This window comes from Heloderma suspectum, chromosome 11, assembly GCF_057233095.1.
Source record: "Heloderma suspectum isolate Gila_16-S chromosome 11, 16-S_ref, whole genome shotgun sequence".
NCBI classification, from domain to species: Eukaryota; Metazoa; Chordata; class Lepidosauria; order Squamata; family Helodermatidae; genus Heloderma; species Heloderma suspectum.
The window spans coordinates 38,201,623-38,216,367 of record NC_139468.1 but is presented as its reverse complement, the minus strand read 5'-3'; the positions used below and the strand labels follow the sequence as shown (position 1 = coordinate 38,216,367).

At 47.8% G+C, this 14,745-nt stretch overlaps 1 protein-coding gene across 5 annotated transcripts in view; it reads left to right on the top strand.

Annotated features, from left to right (window-relative positions):
* Positions 1 to 14,745, top strand: part of CHD2 (chromodomain helicase DNA binding protein 2) — a 105,885-nt gene that overhangs the window by 34,022 nt on the left and 57,118 nt on the right. For all 5 annotated transcript variants that reach the window (XM_084817429.1, XM_084817428.1, XM_084817430.1 and 2 more), the window contains 7 exons: positions 1,386 to 1,519; positions 2,858 to 3,083; positions 3,453 to 3,553; positions 5,185 to 5,229; positions 5,875 to 6,050; positions 7,935 to 8,059; positions 12,916 to 13,132. In XM_084817429.1, the coding sequence (XP_084673555.1) occupies positions 1,386 to 1,519; positions 2,858 to 3,083; positions 3,453 to 3,553; positions 5,185 to 5,229; positions 5,875 to 6,050; positions 7,935 to 8,059; positions 12,916 to 13,132 (1,024 nt within the window). The remainder of the gene's footprint in view (positions 1 to 1,385; positions 1,520 to 2,857; positions 3,084 to 3,452; positions 3,554 to 5,184; positions 5,230 to 5,874; positions 6,051 to 7,934; positions 8,060 to 12,915; positions 13,133 to 14,745) is intronic.

Here is a 14,745-nt window from a genome sequence, read left to right as displayed (position 1 = left end):
ACCCTGGCATCCCTCAAGACACGCCCCGCGCTCTCCTCCTTGCCTGAAACCTGGGTTCTCATGGAGGAGGAAAGGGGGGGGGCCTTCAGGCTGAGCCATCTGTGAGCCAAGGTTGGGGAAAGAAGGCCTTGCCTTATCTGAGCTCACTAGGGAGGGAGCCTCCCCCTGTTCTGGCTGTTCCCAATTGGAACCTGAGCTGCTAGGTATTTCCACACGCTCAGATTCTTTCCTGACAGTATGCAAGGTATTTTGCAGAGTAAGATACGCAAAATGAAAGATTATGTAAATGTGCTTATCTGCATAACGTATGCCGGCTGCAGCTTTGCTTGGCCCTCGGTTGGGATTTCCTAGGCTCAGAGTTCCTGCTTTTGATAGGGCAGGATATTCGCAGTCCTGCTGTATTGGCCCCAAGAGCGTAACCAAGTCACCTGTAGGGTTAGAGGGGCCTAGGGATCCATAATGCCTTGCTTAAGTTCATTATTAGTGCAATTCCCTTGCTCGTAAGCCTCTGAGCATGTGTAGATGAGTCAACGGGCCGATAGCGCGGCCTAGCACATTCCATACTAATGAGTAGAGTATCCAATCAAGATGTGCCTGGGAAATGAAGTTTGTTTACCTTAAAGCTGCAGGTGGCTCTGCTGAGAACCAAGTGCTGTTAGTCTGTGCTGGGAATGAACGCTAGGGGGCGCTTGCTGCTGTCATGCTGCCTCATTGCTTACATGTATGGTATAAAACCCATTGTACCCCATGGCTCTGGATTCAGAGAAGCTGTCTTATCCAACCATTGGGTACGCCTGTGTGCTGTAAGTTATTCAAACTATCTCCTTGTAAGTAAACCTGGGTCTGATTTATCACTATCTTGGCAACTCTAAATTAAGAGTTCAAAGCCTACAGCCGGGGCAATACAGCCGCTTAGATTGCATCAGGCCACTGGCCCGTCTCGCCCTAGTATTGTCTCTGCTCTCCAGAGCTGTGCCTCTTTTTAAACGGAGGTGCCAAGCAAAGTATGTGCTCTGCTGAGCTGTGGTCCTTCCCTGTGTTGATGTGCCGTCTGTGCCAAAAGTGGTGGTTGTGCCTGACGGGGTTGGGGGCTTGCCCAGGATTCTTTTGTGGAAGTCTGGGCTGGCTTGGAAGCGTCAGCTCCTTCAAACGTGTGGCAGGAATGGTCCTTTCCTTTTGTTTAGGGATAGGAATGCGTGGCCCTGCAGATTTTCCTGGACTCCCAACACCCATCATCCTTCACCGTTGGCCAGGCCAGCTGCGGCTGATGGGAGTTGCAGTCCAGCAACATCTGGAGGGACACACATTCCCCAGCCCAGCTCCAGTTTGTACGAATTCGGTTGGAGAAGGAGCCTCACGCCGTCTGTTCTTGCTCCTGCGCATAGTTACAAGGAAGACGACGACTTTGAGACGGACTCGGACGACCTGATTGAGATGACCGGAGAAGGGGCTGAGGAGCAGCAGGATAACAGCGAGACCATCGAGAAAGTGCTGGACGGGAGGGTGGGCAAAAAAGGAGGTGAGTGCACTTGAGCCCGCCAAGCCAGCTTCTGCCAAGTTAGACCAGTGGCTCTGTCTCACCTTCCTTGAGTGTCCAGCTGCGGGTTGATCAAAACTCGGTTTATCAGAACTCTGCTTCTTTTTAAAAATAGTAATTATTTTAACACGGTTCCTATTTTATCCTATCTGCTGTTCACCGCTCCGAAACCTTCGGAGCAGTATACAAATACTGTAAATAAATAAAAAGCCTGATATGGGTCGGGACTGCACTACCTGATAGAGCACCTCACCCGGTATGAACCTACCTGCACAATAAGATCATCATCTGAGTCCCTCCTCCAGGTGCCTCCTCTGAGAGAGGTTTGGAGCATGGCAACAAGAGAGAAGGCCTTCTCAGTGGTGGCCCCTCCAGTGGTGGAACCGCCTCTCCAGTGAGGCCTGCCTGGCACCAACATTGTCATCTTTTCAGCGCCAGGTTAAGACCTTCCTCTGCTCCCAGGCCTTTGACAGCATATGATTCTATACCACCCAATAGCTGAAGCTTCCTAGGCAGATTATAAGACAAAACTTTAAAACCATAAAACACGGTAAAACATAATGTAAAAACCATACACTTAAAACAGAATAAAACCAAAGTAGTAACCAAGATAAAAGCTAGCAGCAGTGCACAGATCTAAAGACACACTAATGCAGTTTTTAAAACTGAAGGGCTAAAAAATCTGGGAGGAAAAGGTCTTCACCTGGCGCCAAAAAGACCACAACGTAGGTGCCAGATGAGCCTGTCCTGGGGGCTCATTCCGCAACCAGGCTGCCACCACTGAAAAGGCCCTCTCCTTAGTAGCCACTCACCTTGCCTCATTCAGTGAGGGCACTCAGAGGAAGGCCAGTGAATATGATCTTAGGTTCCGGGCAGGTATATATGGGATGGGATGACCCTTCATGTAATGAAAATTGCAAAATACCTTTAGGGAAGAAACCCGAAGTGTGGGTGTGGTGTGGAGGAAGCCCCCTAAACAGCTCACCGAAGATTGGGCATATTCAGGGGGCACAGAATGTGGGCTGACTGTTGGAGGGGACCCCCCCCCCGGTGGAGTCAGGTGACTCCAATGACAGTAGGGTGGTGAATCCGCTCCAGGTTTCTGTCAGAACCAGTCAGCACTCTAAAGGAGCTGTCCAGGGTGCTCCTTTAGAATTCTGACTGGTTCTGACGGAAACTCAAAGCAGATTCACCGCCCCACGGACATTGGAGCCACCAGCCTCCACCGCCCCCCTGGAAAACTGCACTCCACGGGAGCATTCCGCACCGGGACGTTTTGCTGCAGGTCTAAGTGAGGTTTAACGTGCCCTCTCTTGACAGCCACCGGTGCTTCCACCACCGTGTATGCGACGGAAGCCAACGGCGACCCCTGCGCCGACTTCGATGCTGAGAAGGAAGAAGGGGAGGCCCAGTACCTGATCAAGTGGAAAGGCTGGTCGTACATCCACAGCACGTGGGAGAGTGAGGACTCACTGCAGCAGCAGAAAGTGAAAGGCCTGAAGAAGCTGGAGAACTTCAAAAAGAAAGAGGAAGAGATCAAGCAGTGGTACGTTCCCCTCAAGGACCTTTTGCCCAGGACTTAGTGAAGGGGCGTGGGATGCCGCTGGCTCCTATGCCACTCCCTCGCTGTACAGATCAGCCATCTTCGTCGTTGCCCCTGAAGGTGGTGCGAGTTTGGTTTTGCTGTGGTGGGCAGGACGTTGGCTCCCCACTTCCAGATCAGTAATACGGGAGCAAAACATCATTTCCTACCCTTGGCTGAAGAGCTGTGCTAGGGATGAGGAACCATGTCCCGTTTTCAACCAAGGGTCTTTCAACTCCTCATGCGGAAGTGTGGGCGGGGTGGCCCCTGATCATCTCGGCTTCTCTCGGTGCCCTCTCTGCAAAGGACCTTACCTGTCTCTTTCCTGCACAGGCTGGCTAAGGTGACCCCCGAAGACGTGGAGTACTATAGCTGCCAGCAGGAGCTGGCTTCTGAGTTGAACAAGCAGTACCAGATCGTGGAGAGAGTGATCGGTGAGTGCGGTGGTCTCTTTTTGCCCCAAGTGTTGTAGGCGGTAGGGTTGTGCAACGAGCAGATGAGATTAATCCATGAAACTTTGAATTGATTATTTGATAGAGGCCAATCTTTAGCAACAGGGAAACGATTTAATCGGCAGGGCTGCTGTTCTTTTTGAGGCTACTTTGGTTCTGAAGTTTAAGGAAATTTTGTTGTAAGCCATCCTCAGAACATGGTTAAAGGGCAGCAGGTAAATATTTTAAAGAAACTAATATATAAGGGAATGGAAAATGAAGTGTTACAGCTAGCTTTCCTTATAACAATGAGTGGTATCTTTTGTTTAGTAAGTTACATTGTACACCAGCCTTCTTCAACCTGGTGCCCTCTGTTTTCGACTACAAATCCCAACTGGACTGACCAGTGGCTGTGCTGGCTGGGGCTGATGGCAGTTATTGTCCAACACATCTGGAGGGCACCACATTGGGGAAGGTTGTTGTAAGCTAGTTTACAGTTACTTTAACATCTCAAAAATCTTCATACAAATGTATATCAATTTAAGGTGCAATCCTATGCATGTTGAGACACTCCTAGCATTCCCCAACCAGACATGCTGGGTGGGGAATGCTGGGAGTTGTAGGACATTTTTCTGTTTAAACATTCATAGGATTGCGCCCTTAACCAGTTAATTAATCAGCCAAAATGGCACCATCCATGCCCAAGAGGGAGGTATTGGCCGGCTTGGGGAAACACCAAGGTTTGCAGAAGTACAAAAAAAAGTTGATGAAAAACCCCTAGAGGGGGGATCACCTAGAACAGCTCAATTAAGACTGATCAATCTTGGTTGGAACAGAGTGCTGATTGGATGTTGGGGGACAAATGGGAAAATGGGGAAGCGTGTAATGGAGTATCCTGGGAGAGGGTCTGGCTGGCTGGAACACAGAACAGGAGCACTCAGTGCTGCAGATTTTTTTGCCAGTCCCACTTGTTTTGTAAAATTCTTACAGAATTAGTGGAGCTGGTTCAGTTGAAAAGATATGGCATAATACAGAACAATGTAGAACTTACACAATGGCCCTAGAGAGAAATTGAGAATCAGCTAGTTAGAATGCCAGATGCCAGTGACCTATCTAAAGTAGTTATTTAATCAGGTGAAATGTGGCCTATAAGGAGAGGTGCTAAAGTTGCAATGGCTGCTCAGAAACCTGGAAAGGAGTTGGTTGAAGCAAAATAGTAAACTTCGAAGACATGGTTCTTGAAACTGGTTTTGTAATTCCTTGATTTTATTGACCTTTTTTTAAAAAATAAAAACCAACCCTGTCTGTACCTTTTTGAGTTTTGTGATGAACTGGTTGGTTTAATAAACAGATCTGATCAACTAATTCTTTGACTTGTTGAACGCTGTAATATGGAGGCTAAAGTTCTACCATCACTACAAGAATAATGGGGTTGGCATCTGTTACAACACTGTTGATGTAACAGCGTTGTGTTAAGAACACACACAAAATCAATAGCAGTCTTTGCATTGAAGCTCTTACTTTCTTAAACATACCACGCAAGCTACAGAACACATTTGATGCTTTCGTTGTTGGTTGCCAAGGCACTAAATCACTCTTATTTACTGATGCTGTTTTGTCATTGGTACGTATAGCTATGAAGACCAGCAAATCGGCAACTCCTGGGTCTGAATTTCTAGGTAAGCTGGCTTTTGAACACTTTTATTGACTTTACTGAAATAATGGCATTAGCATATAAGAAGAGGGTTGGTGTAAGTGGTAAAAAGCCGAAAAGCCCCCAATTCAAATCTTGGCTCTGTCAGGAAGGAAGTTTCTAGACAGTTTTCCAGAAGTCGCTGCCTCGTAGCGTTCTTGCTATATGAGGATACTTACCTACCGTGCAGCGTTATCATGAGGGCTGTAGGTGAAGTAATTGCTCAGGCTGATGAACTGCCCTGTATTAAGTGAAACTTAACGGTTCATCTTGGTCGGCCTTGTAAATAAACCCACAAAAGTTATTAGTCTGAAAATGCTTTTACTAGCCTGCTGAGGGGCTAGTAGGCTAGATCACCATTCTGTCCTTCTGCCTAGTCCACTCACCTGCATAGAATTTCTGGTTGCTGATGGTGAACAGATGAATGCTTAAATAAAAGGCTAATCTTGGCCATTAACCACTTGCTCTCCCAGGCTTTTGGCAGCAGTGCTCTGCCTCCTGAGATATTGTCCGTGGAGATGCCGGGGATGTAGTCTGACGCTCTGTGGTTTCAAGGAATTTGCCTCCTTGCTCAGTATACAAAAGATATGATTAGGCCCTGATGGTGTTTTTTCTCCCCACGTGTTTGTAGCTCACAACCGCAAATCCTCCTCCAACGAACCTGAATATCTTTGCAAGTGGATGGGGCTTCCATATGCAGATTGTAGCTGGGAGGATGAGGCCTTGATAAGCAAGAAATTCCAGCACTGCATCGACAGCTTCAACAGCAGGAACAACTCCAAAACCATGCCCACCCGGGACTGCAAGGTACGCCCCTTCCCCTTTGTCTTTGATTTGGCTCTAAATTGGAATACAAGACTGGATTCTTCTTCACTCTGCCGTGGACAGTTGTCAGCTGGAAAGGTGACTTGTTTTCCATTACAGCACAGAGCAGAATTGCTTTCAGCCTGAGGGTAAATTTCATTTTTGAGAAGTTTTTAGGGGCTGTGTTCCAGTGGTGGGCAGGGCCAAAGGCAAAGGGGGCAGAACCAAAGACAAAAGAGATGGGATCAGAATGCCAGCATATTTTAGCCTAAAGTTCTTATTGCCAGTAACTCAGCCTTAGTGGAGACAATTCAGCATATTAGAATAGGTGGAAAAACTGCAAAAAGCCAGGAAAATATCGAACGATTGGTGACTGAGGGAAAGAGGGTGGGGTCTGGGGAAGGGGGCATGGCCATCTTGGTGTCATTTTCAATTTAAAGACTCTCCTTGCTGTGTGTTCTTTGCAGGTTATTTGTGAATCCTTTAAAAAAAAACCTCTCTCTCTCTCGATTATAATACTTGAATGCAATACTTCTTATTGCCTGTGTTCTAGAAGTATCAACAGTATCCACTGTCTTCTGTAGAAAATCAATTACATTCCTTGTTGTATTACTCAGTTCACGTTTTGCACTCCACCATGGGCCATATTCTTCTTTGGTTGAGGTCACGCAAACAGCAGATGAGGTGGTCAAACTGTCCCTGAACGTCAAACTACCGAGAGGTATACTGTGGGGATGTTGCATGGTTGAATGCTTCCCCATGAAATGTATTCCGTATACCGCGGGTAGGCAGGGGTGCCCTCCAGATGTTTAGGACTGCGACACCCATAATCCCTGACCATTGGCCATGCTGGGTGGGGTTGATGCTACTTGTGGTACAAAATACCTGGAGGGCACCAGGTTGCCTGCCTCTGCTCTACACAAAGAAAACGAGCCTGAGAGAAGGCCTGGATAAATGTCTTTCTGACATTTCTGCAGGTATTTTATTGTATTATAAGGCAGCATTCACTCATCCAGTTCCCACCTCCTCCAGGCTAAAGTGGTACAGCCCAGTCTCTTCCACCTCCTTTCCTTTGTTCTTCCACCTCCTTCATAGAATCATAGAATCACAGAATAGTAGGGCTGGAAGGGGCCTATAAGACCATCCAGTCTTCGACACCTTTGCTGTCTGTGTGAAGTAAGCCTCTGTTTGGGAGCGTCTGTCCTATCCAAATGTGGGATGGAATTTCGGACTTGCAGAATATAAAGCGAGCCACTGAACCCGACTCCCTTCCCTGCCTCCAGTCAAGTATGGCTCCTGCTTAATTCATCTGTGCCTCTTTGGTGCAAGTTTCACCTGAGTACAAAACACATTCAGTGCAGTCAGTGTATAAAAGGCTGCTTTCCTCTTCTAAAATGCACAGGTAAAGTGGGTGGTACAACCCATCAAAATCGATTGGGAGATTATTTGAACGAGTGCAGGAAATCAATTTGCATGGGAAGACATTCAGTAAAAAACCAACATGTTTCAAACGGGAGGGGGTCTTCCTCAGGAGCTTGCTGGTGTAACTAGAAACAGTCTTACTTCCCTGTGCTTCAGAAGGAGCTGTACATCCTCCTTTCCTGCAGGTAGCCATCTCAGTAGAAACACCCCCTCTGTTATCATGAAAGGTTTTTTTTTTTTTTAATATTCTGGAGTAAGAAATGGTCCTGACCGTCGCTTTCACTCCCTGCGGCTTCATTTGGCGTATTTATTTACTTACTTACTTACAATATTTATATACCGCTCCACATCAGAAGATTTCGGAGTGGTGAACGATATGATAAAAGAATAAAACAACAGGTTAAAAGAGATGAAACATTTCTTAACGTTTGGTTGTGTTAAGTGTCCCTGACCTTGCTGTTGCAGGTGCTGAAGCAAAGGCCTCGGTTTGTTGCCCTGAAGAAGCAACCTTCTTATATTGGCGGGGAGAATCTGGAGCTCCGAGATTACCAGCTGGAAGGCCTCAACTGGCTTGCTCACTCATGGTGCAAGTAGGTGAAAGGAGGTGGCCTTGCCTGGGTGGCTTGAGAGGCATCATCTGGTTTGAACTTTGGAATGAAGCGTAGTTTTTCCTGGTTCCTGCCCAGTGGAAAAGCCGCTCCTGCTTGGTTCAGATTGGACCGGTGAGGATAGTTGAGCTCCATTTCACACAACAGTCCTCTGTCGATGCACAGCCCAGTTTGGGGGCCTGATCCTACCGTTGTCCATGGTTCACTTGACTTCACCTTGTTGGCCCTAGAGCAGAGATGGGCAAAAAGTAGATCTTGTTCACTTGGTGGACCACTGGCCAATTTCCAGTGCCTGCTGGTTCCAGTGGAAATTCCACTGGCCGGTTCCCACCTAGTGCCTACTGGTTGCTGGGACAGTTGCAAGGAGTGCTGGATTACATGGATTCAACTAGAAACGTGGGCATATTTGCAAGTGGGCATGTTTGAAAACCCCTCACAGTGTTCCGTTACAGCTTAACTATTGGAAGGTCCTGAGGATGTACTCTTGCTTTGTATATTTAAAACACATGGGTGCATTGTAGAGATTCTAGTAAACAAACAGACAATCCCCAAATGAGACCACACAGGACAGAAATCAGCCCACCTCTGCCTTAGGAAGCTTGCCTGCAGGTTGTGTCCCCAAGCCAGGAATGGTCTTTCCTTACATTCTTCATCCCCGCCTCAAACATCGAGACAATTTGATAGTTTGGGAGAGGGGTGTCAGTTAGGTTGCCCAGAGCAGGAGGCGGGGGGAATCTCTCCCCCTTATTTCAGGAACGAGGTCAGTGGTAGAGAACGTGCTTTGCATGAGAAATATCCCAGGCTCGGTCAAGGGCATTTCCAAGTAGGGCTGGGAAATACTTCTGTCTGGGATTCTGGAGAACTGTTACCAGGCAGTGTAGACCAGGGGTGGGCAGAAGGCAGCTCGCTAAATGTTTTGGACTTTAACTCCCAGAGGGCTCCTGCCAGCATGGCCAACAGTCGGGAGTTCTGGGAGTTGGAAGTCCCAGACACCTGGAGAACTGCTTTCTGCCCACCCTTGGCATAGACAGTACCGAGCTGGGCGGTACCGAGCTGTACCAAGTGGCCTGACTTGGTATAAAGTAGCTCTCTACGCTGCTGTTTAAATCAGCCCTTTATTCCAAACCTTGAGGACTGGAATCTTGCTTGATTTTTAGGGGAAGAGTCATATCTCATTGGTAAGGCAACTGCTTTGCATGCAAAAGATCCCAGGATCAATCCCTAACCTCTCCTGATAGGGCTGAGAAAGACTCCTGTTGGATACGTTGGAGTGCTGATACCCAGTCAGTGCAGAGAATAATAACCTAGGTAGTCCTGTGGTCTGCGTGAGCATAAGGCTGCTTCCTTTGTTCCTGTGTGATTACTCCTCCAAAGCACTTATATTTCCAACCAGCTTGCTGGTTCTACGTTTTCAGTGGCTGTGGTTCATTTAATTGTTCACCACTACTTACCAAACAAGTTATTTTGCGGATAAAATTGGGGGTGGGGAAGGACCCTGTCATTGACCTGAGCTTCTTGAAGGAAGGTTTGGATAGAAATCTGGTGAATAAGTAAACGAGGTATGCATGCCAAAGACATAAATCCATTTAAAAAAAAGAAAAGAAAATACCTGGGCTGATAACGTAATTGGCATTTATTCATTACATTTCTATACCACCCAGTACCCGAAGCTCTCTGGGCGGTTCACAAAAATTCAAACCACAAGTACAACATAAAAACAATATAAAATATAAAAGCATTAAAACTACAGTATAAAAGTGCAACCAGCATGAAACCCAGCAGCAACGCAGAGATTTAAAATACAGGAACAAATTTAAAACAGCAAAGCTAAAAGCCTAGAATGTTAAAATGCTTAAACATGCTCTGAAAAATTCTTTGAGAGTGTCAGTAAACATGTAGACAGGAATGATCCGGTAGACATTGTTTACTTGGATTTCCAAAAGGCTTTAACAGACTCCCTCACCAAAGACTCCTGAGCAAACTTAGCAGTCAAGGATTAAGGGGACGGGTCCTCTTATGGATCAGTAACTAGTTAAAGAACATAAAGCAGAGAGTAGGAATAAATGGTAAATTCTCCCAATGGAGGGAAGTAAATAGTGGTGTCCCACAGGAATCTGTATTGGGACCAGTGCTTTTCAGCCTGTTCATCAGTGATCTGGAATTAGGAGTGAGCAGTGAAGTGGCCAAGTTTGCCAATGACACCAAATTATTTAGGGTGGTTAAAGCAAAAAGGGATTGTGAAGAGCTTCAAAAGGATCTTGTCAGGAGCTCTCTGGCGGCCTCTTTCAGTAGACTCCAATAGCCAACTCAAGACACAGATGAAAGGATTCTTTTCAAAGCTTTAATCCTTTTACAACTTAATGACTCTTTCAGATGCTAATCACCAGCGACTAAAGCAAGGAACAGCGGAGTGGCCTAAGCTTTGAATAGGCAGTTGATCCCCGTTTGAAAGAGAGTCACTTGAAGACCCAGAACTTATGGGCTAGGGAGAGATCCTCCCTCTCTCCCTTGGGTCCACGGGAGGCGGCCGTTGCTTGCGCACCAAATTGGCGCTAAGCCTCCTTTCTGCGCCCTCCATCGCTCGTCGCTCTCTGCGTCTGCGTCGAGCGTCTAGCAAGCCCCCCTCCCGCACTTGCTCACTGCTAGGATCACTATCTAACTCAGGAATGCCGGCAGGAGGAATCTCTGCCAGCTGCTGTGCCTGTGAGGGATGAGCTGGCTCCTCTCCCACGGATTGCTGATCCTCCTCAGAATCAGAACTGCTCTGGGGCTCTATGGGCTCAGTTTCCACCCTGACAGATCTCTCCAAACTGGGAGAATGGGCATCTAAATGGAAAATGCGATTCAATGTAAGCAAGTGTAAAGTGATGCATGTTGGGGCAAAAAAATCCCAACTTCAAGTATAGTCTGATGGGATCTGAGCTAGCAGTGACTGACTAGGAAAGAGATCTTGGGGTTGTGGTGGACAGCTCAATGAAGATGTCAACCCAGTGTGAGGCTGCTGTAACAAAGGCAAACTCCATGTTAGGCGTAATTAGAAAAGGAAGAGAGAATAAAACTGCCAATATCACACTGCCCCTATACAAATCTATGGTGTGGCCATGCTTGGAATACTGTGTACAGTTCTGGTCACTACACCTAAAAAAAAGAAAAGGGACAAAATGCAGAAAAGGGCAACTAAAATGATCAAGGGGCTGGAGCATGGTGTGGAGAAAGTGGATGAGGAGATGTTTTTCTGCCTCTCTCAAAATATTAGAACCCGGGGTCATCCCTTGAAGCTGATTGGTGGGAGATTTAGGACAGATACAAGGAAACGCTTCTTCATATAGCGCACAGTTAAACTACAGAATTCACTGCCGCAGGATATAGTGATGGCCACCAATTCGGATGGCTTTAAAAGGGGGTTGGACAAATTCCTGGAGGAGAAGGCTATCAGAGGCTACTAGTCCTGATGGCTTTGTGCTCCCTTCAGTACCAGAGGCAGTGGGCCTATGTACACCAGTTGCTGGGGAACATGGGCGGGAGGGTGCTGTTGCGCTCAAGCTCTGCTTGTGGGTTCGTGGTCGACAGCTGGTTGGCCACTGAGTGAACAGTCTACTGGACTAGATGGACCCTTGGTCTGATCCAGCAGGGCTCATGTTCTCATGCCTGGGAAAATAAAAAGGTCTTCACCTAGCACCGGAAGGAATACAACATAGGCGCCAGGCGAACCTCTGTAGTGAGCTCATTCCGCAGCCAGGGTGCCACAGCAGGAAAGGCCCTCTTCCTGGTTGCTACCCGCTTCACTTCTCTCGGCAGGGGCTCATGAGAAGGACCCCTAGTTTCTATTATTATTAGGTATAAAAGTAGCTTATTAAGGTAAGCACTGAAGCCCTGCACGCTGAGACTATGGCGAGATCTTGGAAGCTAAGCAAGGTCAGCCCTGGTTAGTCCTTGGATGGGAGACCGCCTGGGAATCAGGCTTCCTGCCTTGAGCAGGGGGTTGGACTCTATGGTCTTGTAGGCCCCTTCCAACCCTATGATTCTATGATCTATGATTCTAGCCACAAGAATAGAAATACTCTTAAAGCACACTGCCTTTTTTGCAGTTTAGAGAGCAATCTGATGGTTCCTGGGAGTGACCAGAGGTGTGCCTGGAAAAACCCTTCCGAGGTCAGAGACGGTGTGCCGGCCTTGGAAGGGGGAGTTTGAGATCCACTCTCTCACCCCTGCCCCTTCGCAGCTGGCTTGGAAAGAACTGTGCTGGCTGCCCTCTGGGGTTGGAAAAGCGACCCTGGAGGAGGAGGAGGCCAGGCGGCGTTTCGGGGGGAGGGGAGGAGACCAGAGAGGTCAGGATACAATCTCTTCTGAGCCTCCTACAGCCTCCTTCCCTCCCCCTCTGAAGTGCCCTTGCTAGACAGGCTGAAAAATTGCCACAGATGGAGGACTGGGAGACATAGATCGCCTCTGCTGCTCCTCCCACCCTGCTGGCTTAAGCCTGGCAGGGGATAGGAATCTCAGAAGACTCTGAGTTTGGGGGCTAGCGAGGGCGCAATTGATTGGATTGTGCCTTTAGTCTTTAACCTAGCTGAGAAAGGACCTTTCAGCTTCAGCAAGATTCTTGCGCTCCCCCTTACTAAAATCCATCCCCCCTTCCTTTCCCTTCCCCTGAAAAACTGGAAGGTACGGGCTCAGGTTATTTGAACTGGCTTAAAATCTTTTACCTCCAGCTTTCCTGCCTGTGTATAGACCACCTCCATGCCCCCTAGCTTTCAGGGTAGGGTGGGGTTTACTGCATGCAAATTTGTAAACGCAGGGCTGGCTGCTGATGTTGCCATCTGCTCCTCTTGCCTTTTCAGGAACAACAGCGTCATCCTCGCTGATGAGATGGGTTTGGGGAAGACCATACAGACCATCTCCTTCCTCTCCTACCTCTTCCATCAACATCAGCTGTACGGCCCCTTCCTGATAGTGGTGCCCTTGTCGACGCTGACCTCGTGGCAGAGGGAATTCGAGATCTGGGCACCGGAGATAAACGTAGTAGTTTACATAGGAGATCAGATGAGCAGAAACGCTGTGCGTAAGCTAGAGCCAAGGAAGCGGGGTAACAGAACCATGCAAAATGGCAGCCACTTTGGGTGGGTTGTACGGCCAGGCCCCAGGATGTATGGCATGCGGTCCAGAGTGCTGCGTTCCTGAAGGATTGGGGCAGTCATTGCATTGGACTGTATTTAAACTTCGCAAAAATTAAGAAAGCAAAGCGAATTCAAAAGCTGGCCGGATGAAAATATTAAACTCGGCCCCAAAACCAGAAGGCTGCTTTAGCCAAAGGCAGGCTGAAAGAGAAAGGTCTTAAGGAGCCGTTGAAAAGAGAAGGTGGAGGGGGGGACTTCTGTCTTGGGGAAGGGGAGATAAGGAGCCATAGTTAAGGAGCCATTGCTGAGAATATGTAACACCTATGTAAGAGAGAGGTTGAGATCAGTGATTGGATAATGATTTTCATTTGCACTGATTGTATATGACGTACCGATGTCATTTGGCTCTTACAGCATGGCAATGCTAACTGGAGTTTTGAATCCTTTCTCATGCAAAACCCATTCATGCTGGTTTTGCATTATTTCTCTTTTCTCCCTGTCATTGGAGGGGGGACGATGGTAAGTGGAGCATTGAAGCCCCACTACAAACCTTACTCAGATTTAATAATTATCAAGGGTGTGCACTATGGCCCCAGCTGTGCCCCAGCTGTTTTTAATGGTTCCCCCCCCACAAAATGGAGCTCTGTAGCAGCTACGTAGTGCTAAAATAGAGAAATTTAGCTTGTTTGCAAGCTAAATGGTCCATTTCAGCACTCTGTAGCCGCTGCATTTAGTGCTACCGAGTGCTGTGGAGTGGCTTGCGGCCAAATTTTGATGTCGATCTTGCAATATTTTAAAAAATCTATTTTCTATTGGAGGGGGGAGGCAGGGGGGGAGGAATGGCTTCTGCACTTCCTGCACCTCCCACACATGCCCACCCCTGCTTTAGGGGTCAAAGCTGAGTGGGTAGAGCACATGCTTTGCAGACAGAAGATCCCAGGGACAATAACTGGCATCTCCAGGTAGAGCCGGGGAAGATCTCTGACTCTTCAGGCTGACATTACTGAGCTAGATGGGCCAGTGCTCTGGTTCTGTACAAGGCAGCTTCCTATGTGGCTTCTGAGATTTTGCAAGGCGCATCCCACATCCTGTTTAAGCCTGTTAGTGCTGGCTGGTGCCACAGGTTGGCACGGTCAGGCTGTTGCTAGTGCCCAGGCCCATTAAGGGGATCATAAGCTGAGAGCCAGCGCTCTCCTCTGAGCTCTCCCTTGACTGTGGATGCAGCCAGCCAGAGTCTGCACATGTTATCTCCTGCTGGCCTTGGACCAACAGAAAGCAAGCCCCAGAGTCCACTCTGGGGGTGCAAGGCACTTTGGGGCCATTCACTTACCCACTCCTTTCCGTCATTCACTGGCTGCACCTCCATTCCCTCCCACCCAATAGAGTTCCTCCTACATCAAGTTGTCCAAAAGCCCCATCCCAATAGAATCACCCCTGAGGACTAGAAACTTTACATAGCTCCCCCCACTTTTTTTTTAAAAGAAAGCTAAGAAGCTCGATCGCATATTCTGAATTCTTAATTTATGTGCAAAAGGGAGGAAAATAATTCTGTGG